At 34.0% G+C, this 16,400-nt stretch overlaps 1 protein-coding gene across 7 annotated transcripts in view; it reads right to left on the bottom strand.

Annotated features, from left to right (window-relative positions):
* Positions 1-16,400, bottom strand: part of PXDNL (peroxidasin like) — a 545,994-nt gene that overhangs the window by 127,395 nt on the left and 402,199 nt on the right. For all 7 annotated transcript variants that reach the window (XR_013763204.1, XM_079136409.1, XM_079136408.1 and 4 more), the window contains 2 exons: positions 12,983-13,095; positions 10,401-10,557 (listed from right to left, as the gene is read on the bottom strand). Coding sequence is in view for 6 of the 7 variants with exons in the window: in XM_079136409.1 (XP_078992535.1) it covers positions 10,401-10,557; positions 12,983-13,095 (270 nt within the window). In the remaining variant the exon portion in view is untranslated. The remainder of the gene's footprint in view (positions 1-10,400; positions 10,558-12,982; positions 13,096-16,400) is intronic.

A 16,400-nucleotide genomic window follows, 5' to 3' on the forward strand; every position in this document is an offset into this window, starting at 1 on the left:
CACATACAAAAACATATTGAAAAGATAGTGCACCATGATCAAGTGGGTTTCATCCCAGGGATGCAAGATCGGTTCAACATCAGGAAATCAATAAATGTCACTCACCATATCAATAGACTTAAAGTCAAGAATCACATGATTATTTCAATAGATGCAGAAAAGGCATTTGATAAAATATAGCACCCCTTCATGCTCAAAACACTAGAAAAAATAGGGATAGTGGGAACATTCCTTAACATTGTAACCGCCATCTATGCTAAGCCCATGGCTAATATCATTCTAAATGGTGAAAAACTGAAAGCATTCCCCCTAAAAACTGGAACAAGGCAGGGATGCCCTCTTTTACCACTTCTATTCAACATCGTCCTTGAAACTCTAGCCAGAGCAATTAAACAAACCAAAGAAATTAAAGGGATACGAATAGGAAAAGAAGAACTCAAACTATCCCTATTTACTGATGATATGATTATATACTTAGAGGAACCAGGAAATTCCACCAGAAAACTTTTAGAACTCATAAGTGAATTCAGTAAAGTAGCGAGATATAAGATCAATGCACATAAATCTAATGCATTTTTATACATAAATGATGAATCTTTGGAAAGAATAATTAGGAAAACTACCCCATTCACAATAGCCTCAAAAAAAAATAAAATACTTGGGAAGCAGTCTCCCAAAAGAGGTGAAAGTCCTCTACAATGAGAACTGCAGAACACTAAAGAAAGAAATTAAAGAAAACCATAGAAGATGGAAAGATCTCCCATGTTCTTGGATAGGCAGAATTAATATTGTCAAAATGGCCATACTACCAAAAGTGCTATACAGATTCAATGCAATTCCAATTAAAATCCCAGTGACATACCTTACAGAAATAGAGCAAGTAATCATGAAATTCATCTGGAAGAATAAGAAACCCAGAATAGCTAAAGCAATCCTTAGCAGAAAGAGCGAAGCAGGGGGTATCACAATACCAGATCTTCAACTCTACTACAAAGCAATAGTAACAAAAACAGCATGGTATTGGTACCAAAATAGAAAGGTAGATCAATGGTACAGAATAGAGGACATGGACACAAACCCAAATAAATACAATTTTCTCATACTAGACAAAGGGGCCAAAAATATGCAATGGAGAAAAGATAGCCTCTTCAACAAATGGTGCTGGGAGAATTGGAAATCCATATGCAACAGAATGAAACTAAACCCATATCTCTCACCATGCACGAAACTAAACTCAAAATGGATTAAGGACCTCGGAATCAGACCAGAGACCTGCAGATTGTAGAAGAAAAAGTAGTTCCAGATCTTCAACATGTCGGCTTAGGACCAGACTTCCTCAACAGGACTTCCATAGCACAAGAAATTAAAGCAAGAATCAATAACTGGGATAGATTCAAACTAAAAAGCTTTCTCTCAGCAAAGGAAACTATCAGCAATGCGAAGAAAGAGTCTACAGAGTGGGAGAAAATCTTTGCCAATCATACTTCAGATAGAGCACTAATCTCCAGAATCTATAAAGAACTCAAAAAACTCTACACCAAGAATGCAAATAATCCAATTGACAAATGGGCTAAGGAATTGAATAGACACTTCACAGATGAAGATCTACTAGCAATCAACAAACATATGGAAAAATGTTTAACATCTCTAGTAATATAAGAAACGCAAATCAAAACCACCCTGAGATTCCATCTCACCCCAATTAGAATGGCGATTATCAAGAATACAAGCAATAACAGGTGTTGGCGAGGATGTGGGAAGAAAGGTACACTCATACATTGCTGGTGGGACTGCAAATTAGTGCAGCCACTCTGGAAAGCAGTGTGGCGATTCCTTAGAACACTTGGAATGGAACCACCCTTTGACCCAGCTATCCCACTTCTTGGCCTATACCCAAAGTACTTAAAATCAGCATACTACAGAGATACAGCCACATCAATGTTCATAGCTGCTCAATTCACAATAGCCAGATTGTGGAACCAACCTAGATGTCCTTCAATTGATGAATGGATAAAGAAACTGTGGTATATATATACAATGGAATATTACTCAGCCATAAAGAATAATATAATTATGGCATTTGCAGGCAGATGGATGAAATTGGAGAATATCATGCTAAGTGAGATAAGCCAATCTCAAAAAACCAAAGGATGAATGGTATCGCTAATAAGTGGATGATGACACATAATGGGGGGTGGGTGGGGTTAGTGTTAGGGTTAGAGTTACGGTTAGAGAGGGGGGCAAGAATGGAGGAAGGAAGGACTGTATAGAGGGAAAAGAGTGGTTGGTGGGGTGGGGGGAAGGGAAAAAATAACAGAATGAATCAAACAACATTAGCGTATGTAAATTTATGATTACACAAATGGTATGCCTTTACGCCATGCACAGAGAAACCACATGTATCCCATTTGTTTACAATAAAAAAAAAGAATAAAATACTAATGATCTAGAGATATTATAAAGAAAAACAATCAAATCAAGGATCATGCTGAAAACCATTCTCCGTGAACTGGATTACGTGCAGTAGCTATCAGTAGATGGCTATACTGTCAATCCAATTCTGAATTGTGATTACCAGAATATTGATGGTCTAGAAAGTCAGTATTGTCTTTTCTAAGTCTAAAAACATAAAAAATAAGCCCAGCAATATATTAGATAAAGATAATTGGAAAAAAAGAGAGACAGAAAATTGGTTAGTTCAATGATATGAAATTAAGCATTTCATAGGAAAAAAACATGAACAAAAAAGCTAAAAATACAAATGACACAGTCAATGATAATATTCATAAAGTCTAAATCTAACAGAATTAACATTCTATTTCATACAAGGAAATCTTATAGTACATTAAGAAAAAAGTACATACAAGCAAGTTACATAAGATGGAAATCCCAAAAGTTAACAAGGATATAGCATATGTACCCATAAAAATTAAATTGTCAATGAACTAATATTTTTTTCTTACTCTAGAAAAAAATTTAAAGCCTTGCTAGAATTGCATTTTGGCAGGGGTGTATACATAGAGATCCTCAGGGAGGCTGGTGAGACTGTAGAACAGGCATCTCTACTTTAGAGATTTTATTCAGAGCCTTTCATTTTGTTTGCAATTAGTAAAATTTATATGTGCACACACCCTTTCCTGCAACAATCCAGACCCATGCATATGTCCAGAGAAATTATAATTCAAATCCATAAGGGTCTGTATGAGAATGTTCATTGCAAATTTTCATGGAAAAAATTGAGGAATACATATCATACAGCAATAGAAATGTGAGCAAGAAGAATGTAGTGGGCATATGATAGGGAATATCATATGGAACATCATGCTTCACTTTGAATTGACTGGATGTAGACATGGATGGATGCTGAAAAGAATGCTTAATGTTAAAACAAAACATAACATATATCTCCATAATCTATTGAGTTAAAATATGTAGTAGTTAAATGCATTATGGTTGTTACATATAATAGTAGGCAGGATGGAGTGAGATACAGACACGAAAGGAAATGATCAATCAATTACAACAATTCTAAGAAAATTGAATATTCTTAATATAGCTACATAAATCTGATTTTTTTTAAAAAAGCAAAAACAAGCTTACTCTATTATAAATGAAACAAAAAATGACATGCTGACAAAAATGTGGAGACAAAGGAACTCTAAAACACTCTTGATGGGATTGCAGATTAGCACAACCATGATGGAGAAAAATATGGATATTTCTCAAAAAATAATAATGGAATTACCATATGATCCAGCAGTACCACTTCTGAATAGAGATCCAAAGGATGTAAATGACCATATCAAAGAGATAGCTGTATGCCAGTGTTTAAGGTTGCACTATTTCACAACAGCATAGATAGAGAATTGGCCTACGTGCCGCCAACAGATTAATGGATTTTTTAAAAAGTGGTATATATAGATAGTGGGGTATTATTCAGCCATAAGAAATGAAATCCTGTCATTTGCAGTAAAATGGATGTAACCATAGGACATTGTATTAAAGTGAAATAAGCCATTCACAGAAAGACAGGTACTGCACACTTTCTCTCTTATATGTAGAAGCCAAAAAAAAAAAAAAAAAAAAGTTGACCTGAAAACGAAATGGTGATTACTAGAGTTTGAGAAGGGTCAGGGTGTTGGGGTAGAGATTTGATCAGTGCATGTCGTACGTATGTGTGGAAACATCACACTACCCATTAACATGGACACATAATATGTGTTAAAAATAATTAGACAACTTTTTAAAACAATAAGTCTACTTAATTTATGACTTTTACTTGGAAATAAAACCACCAAGATCGATCATTATATTGGCCCTGAAGCCATGAGCCAAAATAAATCTTTTCTCCTCTAAGTTTTATTTTTCCCCCAATATTTTGTCATAGCAACAAAAGTGGACCAACATAGATGAGCTTCTATTCATGACAAGTATTATCTTTGGTTCTCTGCACCTGAGATTAAATGCACTCCAAAAGTGTTCTAAGATTTGAAAGTAAGAAAAAACTGTGTGCTAGGATTGAGTTTTCACATACAACATAGGAGTAGTGAGAAGACAAAACCCAAGGTCATTCACTATAGCCACCACAACTTGAGAAGTGATGTATAAATTTCAGAAAAGCATTATTTAACATTTTAATCTGAAATTTATTTGATTGTTAAGTTTGCTTTTATTCTATTTATAAAATCATTTTGCTGTATAGTTGTATAAAATTTATAAGCATAAGGAATCTTACAATGTTCATGTTCATCTTTTGACTCACCCCATAAAGTGGAAATAACAAGAGTTCCTCAGCACAAAGCACAAGGCTCATGAGGTTATCAATGTGAATATCAGACTTTTTAAACAGTATATAAGGTTCTTCCAAAACTACACATCATAGTGCAAATATAAGGTGACCTTTCATGATTATTATGTTTTAAAACCTATAACAAATCTATTGATTCTAATGAATTGAAAATGTTACCTATCATTTGTCAATTTGACTTTCAATTTCTCAATTTTAACACACAACCAACTAATAAGTAGAATTGAGAAAGAGAAAAAATAACAATAAAGGTAATAATAACATATAAATATTCTCTGAAATAATTAAATTCTTAAGCACAAATAGAAAACACATAAAGTTGTTTGTTCATGATTCTTAAAAGTACATTGAAATATGTAATATGTTCACACATAAATATTCTTAGTAAAACACTTTCTCATTTTTATGTAATTTTAATTATGATGTTTTAAAAGTTTATGTGGTTTTATGATAAACCCATTTAACCCTAAAACCATGTGGTTTTTTAATCATTTGATTTCAGTGTTTATTTAATTTGGTACAAATTGCAAAAATATTTCCATAAATTTCCTCAGAACAGTACTGTGTTATGCAAAGCAGATTCAGTTGTTAGGGGCACATTAGAATCAATAAATACTGCTAGTATATTGGTTGGCTCCCAAACTGTTTCAATTAGTGGCTAAAAAAATGGAATGATCAGAAAAATCTGAGCACATTCTACATCTTTTTGTGCAAATTTTTGCAGAGGTAGAGGGAGAATTAGATCATTTTTCTTTGTTAAGTCTCGGGTTTAATGCATATGAAGAAAAGGCCTGGGTATATGTATGAAATAAACACTTTCAAAGTTGTTTAATGAGCATCTAACTTCAATCTTATCCATGTATCTCTGAGAGTCTATCATCTCCATGGATGGTAAAATCGAAGGTGAAGCTCAGTCCTTTCAAGAAAGTGGGGCTGTTCCCACAGTCACTCCTTGCTCTTGCATCCACACACCAAAAGCCTAGCTCTGCATGACTTGGGGACTGAACCAGAAGGATACTGATATAAAACACCTACGCTTCTGCAGTCAATCTCAGTCAGTCTTGCTGCAAAATGCCTAGATCTCAACAACAGCCAAGTTTCTTTCACAATTGCCAATGAAGTTTTTAAATACTTTTTATATTTTCTTTCTCCCCTGGAGAGAAAACTAGCCAGACAATGTAACTGTCTTAACTAAATAAACCTTCCTTCCCCTAAAAGAATAACCCCACACCAATACTGTGAGGGCTGTCCCAGGAAACCAGAGAGCTACTTGCACAGCACGTGAATTGATATTAATGTAAATTGATTGCCTGAGCGAAATCATTCTCTCTCAACAGCCCTGACGCTGTGCTGCCTGTCACTGAATCTTTAAACATGCAAACAGGTTCACCACGTTGGAGACCTCCCCTGGAAAAGGAAAGGTACCATCTACTATTTTTTAAGGTTTCAGTGTTTGGATTAAGACTTTTATTTTAATTGTTGGTTTTCCTTATAATTTCTAAAAACTATCCAAACACTACAACACCCAAAATCTGGAAAAGTGACTTACTGATGTTGAAATTCAATGCTAAAATTTTGAAAAATATGTGGCTAACCTGAGGATAGAAACGTGCTTTCTTTATAGGCTTTCTGTATATATGAAATATACAGGAAATGAATTCAACGTGGTTAAAGGTTTTATAAAATATATGTGTATGTATACTAGCCAGATGATGGTGTTCACAGAAATATCTCCTTATTCATTGTATTGTTAAAGTTTGGACAGGAAAACAAGTTTGTCCTGTACCACTTAATTAATATGTGAACTAATTTATACCATATTCAGAGTAAGTTAACAAGTAGAGTAAAATAGTAATTTTAAATGATTTAATTATCAATTTCACTTCATTAATATGTTTGAGTATGTATAACTAGTATTTTTGATAACTTAAAGTCCAATCTCTACTATGCAACCCCTTCAGTGGCTTATAAAAAGAGATTTTCTCTATATAATGACAAAAGTTGGGATTTAGGTGTGAAATCATCAATGAATTAGTCATTCAGAATTTTGAAAAATAATTAGAATCCACAAAATTTAAATAAGTTAATAAATAGCATTGGAACACATGGTTAAAAAGCTGGATAAATGGTAAATAATACTTTATTAGTAATATCATCATGAGTTCAATAAAGCTCATGTAATTAACTTTACAGAAAGGGCCCCACTAACTTTGAGTAACCTTATGTAACCTTAAATCCTCATTCAGTTCAGTTCAACAATAAGTTACTGAATTGAGGATTTAATTGCAGTAAAGAATATCATAGGTAGGAAGATCAATTAGATTAGAACAAAAGCCTAAACTAGAAATGGTGATAGGATGTCCAGGAGTGTCAGCACATGCTTATAATCCCAGTGGTTAGAGAGACTGAGGCAGGAGGAACACAAGTTCAAAGCCTGCCTCAGCAACTTAGCAAGGTCTAAGAAACTTAGGGAGACCCTGTCTCTAAATAAAAAATAAAATGGACTGGGACTGGGACTCAGTGGTTAAGCACTCCTGGGTTCAACACCAATATAAAAAAATGAAAGAAAGAAAAAAAAAACGGTGAGAGGATGAGCTATTGAGGAAAAATCCATGCACAGAAGAGAAGTAGAGTTGGGGATGTAGCTCATGGTAAAGTGTTTACCTAGCATGCATGAGGCCCTAGGTTCAATCCCCACTGCAAAATAAAAAATAAGTTAAAAAAAGAAGGAAGATGCAAATATTGGGAGGAAAAACTGGAAGACATGGTAGTTGGGGTAAAGGACAGGAAGGAGAAGAAATCAGGAGGGGCTCCTCAGTCTTACTGCTTACACTACTGATAACTAAAGGTGATAATCAAGAGATGTGAAGTGAATGAAGGATAAAAGGAGAGGGAGAAACTGTGGTTCAATCTAATAGAAAATGTGCAACAGACGATTAGATGCTACACTCCAAATTTCAGAGATCATAGCATTGCTTAAGTTTAAATTTATTTTTATATAATTTAGAACAGTTATTTGTGCTCCAATTTTTTTTAATAAATTGAGTTTCACCTTCGCATTTTTCACTAATAAATATTTTAACTAACATTTACCACAAGAATTCAAGGTCTCATAGTAAGAATTCTATCATGTAGACATACTGTAAACTACCTCCTTATAACCATTGCACATTTGAGTTCTATTTGAGAGACAAGAACAATGAATCAAAAAAGACCCTTGAACGGTGACAATTCTACCTTTTTTTAAAAAAATAAAGAAATGAATACCAGTTATGGGTGAAGAAGTTATCCAAAGTGCCTGAGATCAGGAAAGTCTGATAACTTACTCCCACTATCTCACACTTTAAATGTTCAATATAAATGTCTTTGCTGTCAGTTTGACTGAGTATGTCATCATGCCAATTTAGAAAGGAGGTGTTAAAGTAAATTGCTCTTGAACAGCAGGGTTTTTTTTTTTTTTCTTTTGTTCTAAAATAAAATGTGTAGCACTCAGATGCCAAATATTATCTAGGAAAAGAAAAAGAAGTAGGCAGACATAAATAATATTTGCCAATATAACTCTCCAAAGACATCCTAAACAAAAAAGTTCCTAGAAAATACCATATCAGCCTTACAGGCTACCCAAATCTTTTCAAGTTATTTTTTTAAAAACCTATTAAATCTTAGGGGAAGAGTGAACTTACTTCCTGAAAAAATTACAACCATGGAAACTCTTTCTTTGTTTGTTTCTTTTTGCTATCACAAATGCCCTACTATGGTCTGATAGCACACACCTGTAACAACTACAAGAGGCTGATGTGGGAGAACCAATGCCAGCCTCTGAAACTTAGTGAGACTCTGTCTCAAAACAAAAAATAATATAAATAAAAAAAGACTAAGGGTGTAGCTCAGTGGTAGAGTACTTGTCTAGTAAATAAAAGGCTCTGGGTTCAAGCTCCAGTACTGAAAAACAATTAATTGCGAACAGTCAGGAATATTCACGTTTTATGGCTAGATAGTTATCGTGTACTTTTTATCATTTTGAATTATTTCTTATGACTATTTTTTCTTATTGTTGAATAGAAACTCAAAACTATGATCCTCTGTATCACTTTTTACACAGCAGAGTTCCAGCATTTCATAACTATTAAGTGGGGGATATTCTTTTCACAGTTCTCATAAATAGTGAAGAGCAAAGAGAGCTCCATAAATTTATTAAAAAAAAAAAAAACTACAAAAGATTTTAAATCAGGAAAAACATGAACTCATAGAGAATAACACCAGAGACTGAGATCTCGTAACATACAGAAATTATATTTAATAATTTCTTACTCTGCTAGACTGAATGTTTTCTGATTACTAAACTACATTGTTTTACAATTTTTAAAATAATATTTTACAAATAATACATTTTTACTATATAACATAATAAGTGCATGAAAACTAATGTGTCACTAATGAAAATATATGTTCTGCATACAGTATTCAGATAGATGGTTGTCTCAGCAAGTTAATATCTCAGAATATCTTAGTGGATGACTATGAGACTACTGATACAATAGAAAAATAGAGACATATTTAAGGATAAAATTTGATCCTCTCTTTTTAATAAGGCCTATATTTAGAATGAAAGAGTTACCCAATGTCCCTTATATAAGGGATGGAAAAACTAGGAAATAAATGAATTGGTAAAAACATATTTATGAAATCAGTCCATTTCTAAGGAAACTGAATGATTGACAAAGCCCAAAACTGCACCGTAGCAGTTTATAACTGAAGTTTTTATTTTAACTACTATTTGTCAATACAGCAAAAGTTCCTAAACCCATTTTCAAAAAGAATTAAAAAAAAAAAAAAATTGGATGTCAACTCCTGTGACATGCTGTGTTTCTCTGGATTGCTTCCTCTGCAAAGAACATTCTAGACCCCAACATCACAGTCTGTCTCCATTAGCATAACCACATCTGAGCCTCCAGTTCCATGTACTCAAATTAGCCTACAAGTATTCTCTCTCACTTCCAATTTGAACTGAACCACAAAAGAGGGGTATTTTATTTTTTATAAAGCTATAGCAAGCAATATTTTAAAACATGATATAGAATCAACCAGCAAAAGAGGTACACAAGCAAGTTATTTAACCAGGTTGCTGATAAAATGCAGAAAGCAATGTTACTTCTTTTGGCCAGCAATAATGCTTCAGGACATAAAGATGGTAGCAAAGCTTATGTGGCCACTTGGTTAACTTTTCATTTTCATCTGGGATAAATTAAACCAGAATAACTGACACATGTTAAATTCCATATTATGCTTCAATCTCTGGCTCCACATTTTGGCAATGAGTACATCTTACTCCTACAATTGCCAACTTTCAAGATAACATGATACCCATTTGCAAATCCTTGCTAGTTATGTTCCTTTGGCATAATGTTTTTGTTTCATATTCATTAACAGAGTTTAAATTTTAAAATAATAAGATAGCTTTGATTTGATATTAACACATTTGAGTAGAAAGAATGCATAATGGAACATGAGTAATGAGGTAAACCAGGATTAGAAGAAGTTGTTCAAAGACATTTGAACATTGATTATTGTAAATGGAGCTATAAATACCTACCAGTGACTGTAAGAAACATGTTTGCCACAACAAGGCCAAATGAATTCCGAGCCAGGCATTCATATCTTCCTTGGTCAGCCTGCCCTGCGTCGTAGATGGTCAGTGTGCCTCCACTGTCGACGTGGAATTTACCACTCTCAGTGATCTGTATACCTGCCTACCAAGTGAAAAGGGGTTGTCATTGGGAGAAAGTGTGAGTCCTTAAAAAGTAAATATTTATAATTCATTTGATGTAGTCTTCATTTGTTCAACAAATGTCTACTGAGTGCCTGCCATGTTATAAACACTATAGGAGGTATCAAATAAATCCAAAAAAGAGAAGGGAAAAAAGAAAGAGAAAGAAATCCCAAGAAATTCTGTTTGTCTCTTGTAATTAAAATAAATATGACACTCAAAAGTTCAGTCATATAATTGTTTAGTACATGATTATTTTAAAATCATCAATCAATGGATGGATATATACAATGTGTTAACATCCTGCTTACTTCTAAAAAAGAATTCTGACAATAAAAATAAGAATAAAATTTTAAGAAGAAAAAATGCTCACAAATCCACCACCTGAAAACATCAAATGTTCCCTTATTTTTGACTTCCCTATACACATTTTGTATAACTGCAGTGATATACAGATAACTATATTTCCTGATTAAAAATAAACCTTAAGAAGATACAAATAACTAATTTTATATGAACTACTACTAAGTGCATTCTCTACTAATTAGTAAGAATTTATGTCCATCGTCATTATTATGATGTTAGTTTTAAAAAGAAAAAGAAATTGGCTTTTAGAAATTGCAGTGAAGATACCTCTATCCTGCCCCTCCCCAAAAGGCTCTCATGAAACTAAAGACAGGAGAGATTTTTTCAAAAGAACTCATACTCCAGTAATAGCCAACAGGTCAGACAATAACCATAAAGATTAGAGTCCAAGAATGTTTCATAGGTTTTCAGATTTGTGCAGCTGTCTTTGGGCAATGCTAGAAAACAAGGCCAAGGTGACACACAGCTGGTAACTCAGGGAGGACCTACTTGACGGAAAAGCAGCTTGAAAGAGATCAGAGAGGGGCACACCTGAGGAGATCAGATGCACAGGTGCAGGGCCCCGGTGGTCTTTCCCCCAACATTATCTTTTCCCTTCTTTTGGCTGGACCACCATGGTATCTTCTTTCCAAAGGTGCTGTTTTCCCCCTCCCTTCTCCTCAGTACCAGAACTCCAAGCTCTATGCTTTTGGCTTAGAGTTTGAGCAATCAGATAGTTTTCCAATAAATCCCTTATCTGTTTATTTGAAAGGTATCCTAACTCGTACCCTTTCCAAACTTTTGAACCCAGGAAGACTATTATGAAGATTAAATGGGATAGTATATGTAAAATGTCTGGCATACAGTAGCATCCAATCAATATATTAGAACCTACCTTCCAAAAGGTAGACTGAGATATTTTGCTGGTATAATTAGATAATGAAGCATTTAGAATGTCAGATAAGACTTTAGATACTGACAAAAATGTATATTTTCACACTTCCTATGTTAGAATTAAAGTATTTGGTAGATAGTATTAAATCTAAAAAGAGTTTTTAAGCTGGCATGATGGCATATGCAGGCAGTCCCAGCTACCAGGAGGCTGAGGCACAAGTGTTGCTTGAGACAAGGCCAGTCTAGGAAACATAGTGAGATTCCTGCCTCAAAAAAAAAAAAAAAAAAAAAAAAAAAAAAAATCAGATGGGATAGACGAGGTTACAAAAAATATACTCAGACTGTGAGAGGACACAAGCTCAACTCGAAACACCGAACTTACTCTTCACAGAGAACCTTATGGTGCTCGGCTATAGTACAAAAGAAGAGAGCCAGCAAAAGTAGGTAGCTTTGTTGCCGTATAATACAAACAAAAATAAGCCAAGTGATTTTGGCAAACAGAGCTCTTTAATCTTTCACAAAGTTTACATTTTGTCACACTTTTCCATAAAACTCGTCATTCAAGTGTGTGCACATTCATTGATTTTTTAAGAATGCTGAAATCTAAGACCAATCGTTTCATTGTGATGAAAAACTTAAAATGGAAGAAGCAATTGTGTTGAAAGACTATAGCTCAAAGAACCAAAAGACATGATATATAAAGATCTATTATTACTTTAAAGCCATGCAATTTTTAAACCGTTATAACTACTTTTTTACATGTCCCTTTAATACCAAGCTTTTCATTCCTTTCTTGTTTTCAGCTAATGACCTAGTTTTAATGCATTTCTGAGTTATTAATTTACAATGGTTTCTCGCTAGCCACTACAACTCAATTTTTATATGGCAAAAACAATTTTTTCTTAGAGGAATTTAGTTATGCTTATGAAGTTTTTATCACCAAGCAAATGAGGAAGGACAAATTTTATCAAAGCCCTGAGCCAGAATCAGATTCAGTCACTTAAAAAAAGAAGAATCAAGAAATAAACCTGCTGCAGCATGAAAAGTATTGCCTGCTAGCAAAAATCACAACAGTAATAAATCCATATGAGAATTATTGTCTCAGTTTCGGTGGGTCAATACACCTGTCGGTGTTTTTAATATTACAGAACCTTTGGTTGAGATCTTACCTTACTCCAAGTAATTACAGGCTGTGGCTCTCCTTGAGCATGACATGAAATGTTTATATTCTTTCCAACATCTACCCTTGCATCCTGAGGAAGTCGAGTAAACACTGGGAGAGCTGCAGAAATGAACCAAGATAACATCCTGTCGGTATCATTTTTGTCAATATGTGCCAACCTCATCAAACAGTATAAATCTAAATGCTAAATTGATTGTCCACATTAGTTTTAAAATGTCAATTTACTTGGTCATCTAGGAGAATAATAAACACCAAACCCAGGCTGTTGATAATTAGGACAGGGGACAGAGCAGAAATTAAAGAAGAGGAAAAGCACACAAGTATCAGCCACATTGGTTATACTTTATTTCTTCAGCAGAGGAGTGGGTGCAAGGATTTTCATTATTCTTTCTCAATATCATTTGTAAATCTAAAAGCAAGATATACAGTAACATCAGATTTTATTTCTGGCTAACGTAAAAGGATGACTTTTTAAAGTAGAATTCTTTTTTCCTCAGAAAACACAGACTACTATCTCAACTCAATTAATATGAATTAGATGATTGAAATAGCTCCATAATGAACAAGGAAATTGAATTTACAATCTTTAAACTCCCCCTCCCAAGAAAATGCAAATCAAAATTACACTGAGATTTCTTCTCACTCCAGTCAGAAATGACAATCATCAAGAATGTAAGCAATAATAAATGCTGGAGAGGATATGGAGAAAAAGAAACACTTTACACTGTTGGTGGGATTGTAAATTAGTACAACCACCATGGAAATCAGTATGGAGGTTCCTCAAAAGACTAGGCATGGAACCAACATATGATCCAGCTATACCACTTCTTGGTATTAATCCTTAAGTATTAAATTCAACATACTACAGTGATACGTGCATATCCATGTTTATAGCAAAACAATTCACAGTGGTCAAACTAGGTGTCCATCAATGGATGAACGGATAAAGAAAATGTGGTATATGTACACAATGGAGTTCTATTCAGCCACAAAGGAAAATGAAATTATGTCACTTAAAGGAGAATAGATGGAACATTATATTAAACAAAATAAGCCCAACTCAGAAAGTCAAGGAAGCTAGAGAAGAAAAAGGAAAAGAAAGGTATGTGGGGAGTGGGAGAATCTCATGAAAATTGAAGGGAGATCAGTAGAGTAAAGGGACCAGAACAGGGATGAGTAGGGACAGGAAAGGAGAAATATGGGGGATGATCTTGGCCAAATTTTATTGTTATATTGTGTACGTGTATGAATGTATAACAATAAATCCCACCATTATGAACAATTATAATGTACCAATCAAAATATGAGGAAAAGCCTTCCCTCAAAAAAGAAATCTCAAGGAAAGAATTAAAATTATTTTACTAGAGAATTCTATTTACTGATTTTAAAACATATAATGACAATTCTATAAAATCCCTTGCACAAAATGGAAGGGAAGGCGATACTTTTTGACTCACTGTGGGAGGCAGACCCTAAAATTCAAATCAGACAGAGGCAATACCAAACAACAGCAACAGCAAACAAAAAAACTTACAGACCAATACCTCTCATGAACATGTACACAAAAATCATGAATAAAGTATTGATAAATATAATTCTTCAATATTAAAAGGTTTATACACTGTGGCCAATTAAGGTTTAATTCTGTGATGCAATGCTGATTCAATATTTTCAAATCAATCAATATACCTATAGAACCTGTCATTTTAATAGCTAAATAGTAAAAACCACATCATCTCAACAAATATGTAAGATGTACTTGACTATATTCAACTTACTCATGATTTAGAAAAAGCTTTCAGAGCTGGCTACAGTGGTGTACACTCATTATCCCAGTGACTCAGAAGGCTGAGGCAGAAGGATTACCAGTTCAAAGCCAGATTCAGCAATTTAGTGAGGTCCTGCACACCTTAGTGAGACCCTGTCTCAAAAAAAAAAAAAAAAAAAAAAAAAAAAAAAAAAAAAAAGGAGTCCTGGGATGTGGCTCAGTGGTTAAGCAATCCTGGGTTCAATCCCCAGTACCACCCCCCCGCCAAAAAAAAATCAAAGAAGTTGAAAAAAAAGCTTTCAGAAAAAAAAAGAAATACAAGAGAACTTAACTTGACAAAGAACCCTGCAGTAAGCAATAAATGGATACCTTCCTTCAAAGTCTAGTATACTATAGCAAGAAAAGGACACAGAAAGCAAAGGGATAGAATAAGAAGAAATAACACGCTCCCTGTTTGAGATGACACCTTTATCGATGTAAAAATTCTAAGAAATAAAGTACTCAGAGTGAGTTTGACAAGGTCATAGAATACAGCATAAATTGAAAACCAGTGAATCATATGTGTGTACCTGATCAATGAACACACGAATGCAGAAATTTTTTAAAACAATACTATTCAGAATTGGTCAAAAACATGTTATGTGCCAGGCATGGATGGCACAGACCTAGAATCCCTTTGACTCAGGAGACTGAGACAAGAGGATCACAAGTTGGATGTCAGTCTCAGCAAGACTCTGTCTCAGTAAAAAATATATAAAAGGCTGGGGATGTAGCTCAGTGGTAGAACACCCCTGGTTTCGATCTCCAGCACCGCAAAAGGAAAAGAAAAAAAATGTGATGCTTAAGTTTCAATCTAGCAGGATATGTGTGTTGAAGACCACAAAGACTGATAAAAGAAATGAAAGAAAATCTAAACAATGAATAGACATGTATTCAGGAATTGGAAGTCTTAAGACAGTAAGGATACCATTTCTTCACAGACTGATATTTACTTTAAATGCAATTTCCATTAAAATCCAAGGAAAAAAAATTTTTTTTTTTAAGATACAGACAAGATTACTCTCAGATTTATCTAGAACTGCAAAGGAAACTAAATAATTTTGTCAAAGAAAAATAAAGTGAGAGGAATCACTCTCTTGGATTTAAAAACAGACCAGATATCTGTAATAATTAATGTGTGTGGTACTGAGGAGAGAACGGACACAGACACACACATTTGTGAACCATAATGGGAACCCAGTCTCAGACCCACACAAACATGCCCAGTTCATTCAGAGGTGCAAAAGCAATTCAATGAAAGTTTTTCAATAAATGTGCTGGAGCAATTGAGTAATCAAAGGCAGAAAAATGAATCTTTACTCACAATATATGGTCTTACATTTTATGCAAAATTAACTCACAATTAACATAAATTGTAAAACTATGAAACTTAGAAAATACAAAAGAAAACTTTTGTAATAGGCCAAAGTTTTGACTCTGTACAAAAAGTAAGATCCATCAAAGAAAAAAGTTTATAAACTGGACTTTTTCAAAGTTATTTTTATTAGTGAAAGCCCAGATTGAGAACATAAAAAGACAAGTTAGGGAATGAGAGGAAATACTTTGTAACCACATAAGCAACAAAGGTTAGAATCTA

Source organism: Sciurus vulgaris, assembly GCF_902686455.1.
Source record: "Sciurus vulgaris genome assembly, chromosome: 1".
Lineage (NCBI taxonomy): Eukaryota > Metazoa > Chordata > Mammalia > Rodentia > Sciuridae > Sciurus > Sciurus vulgaris.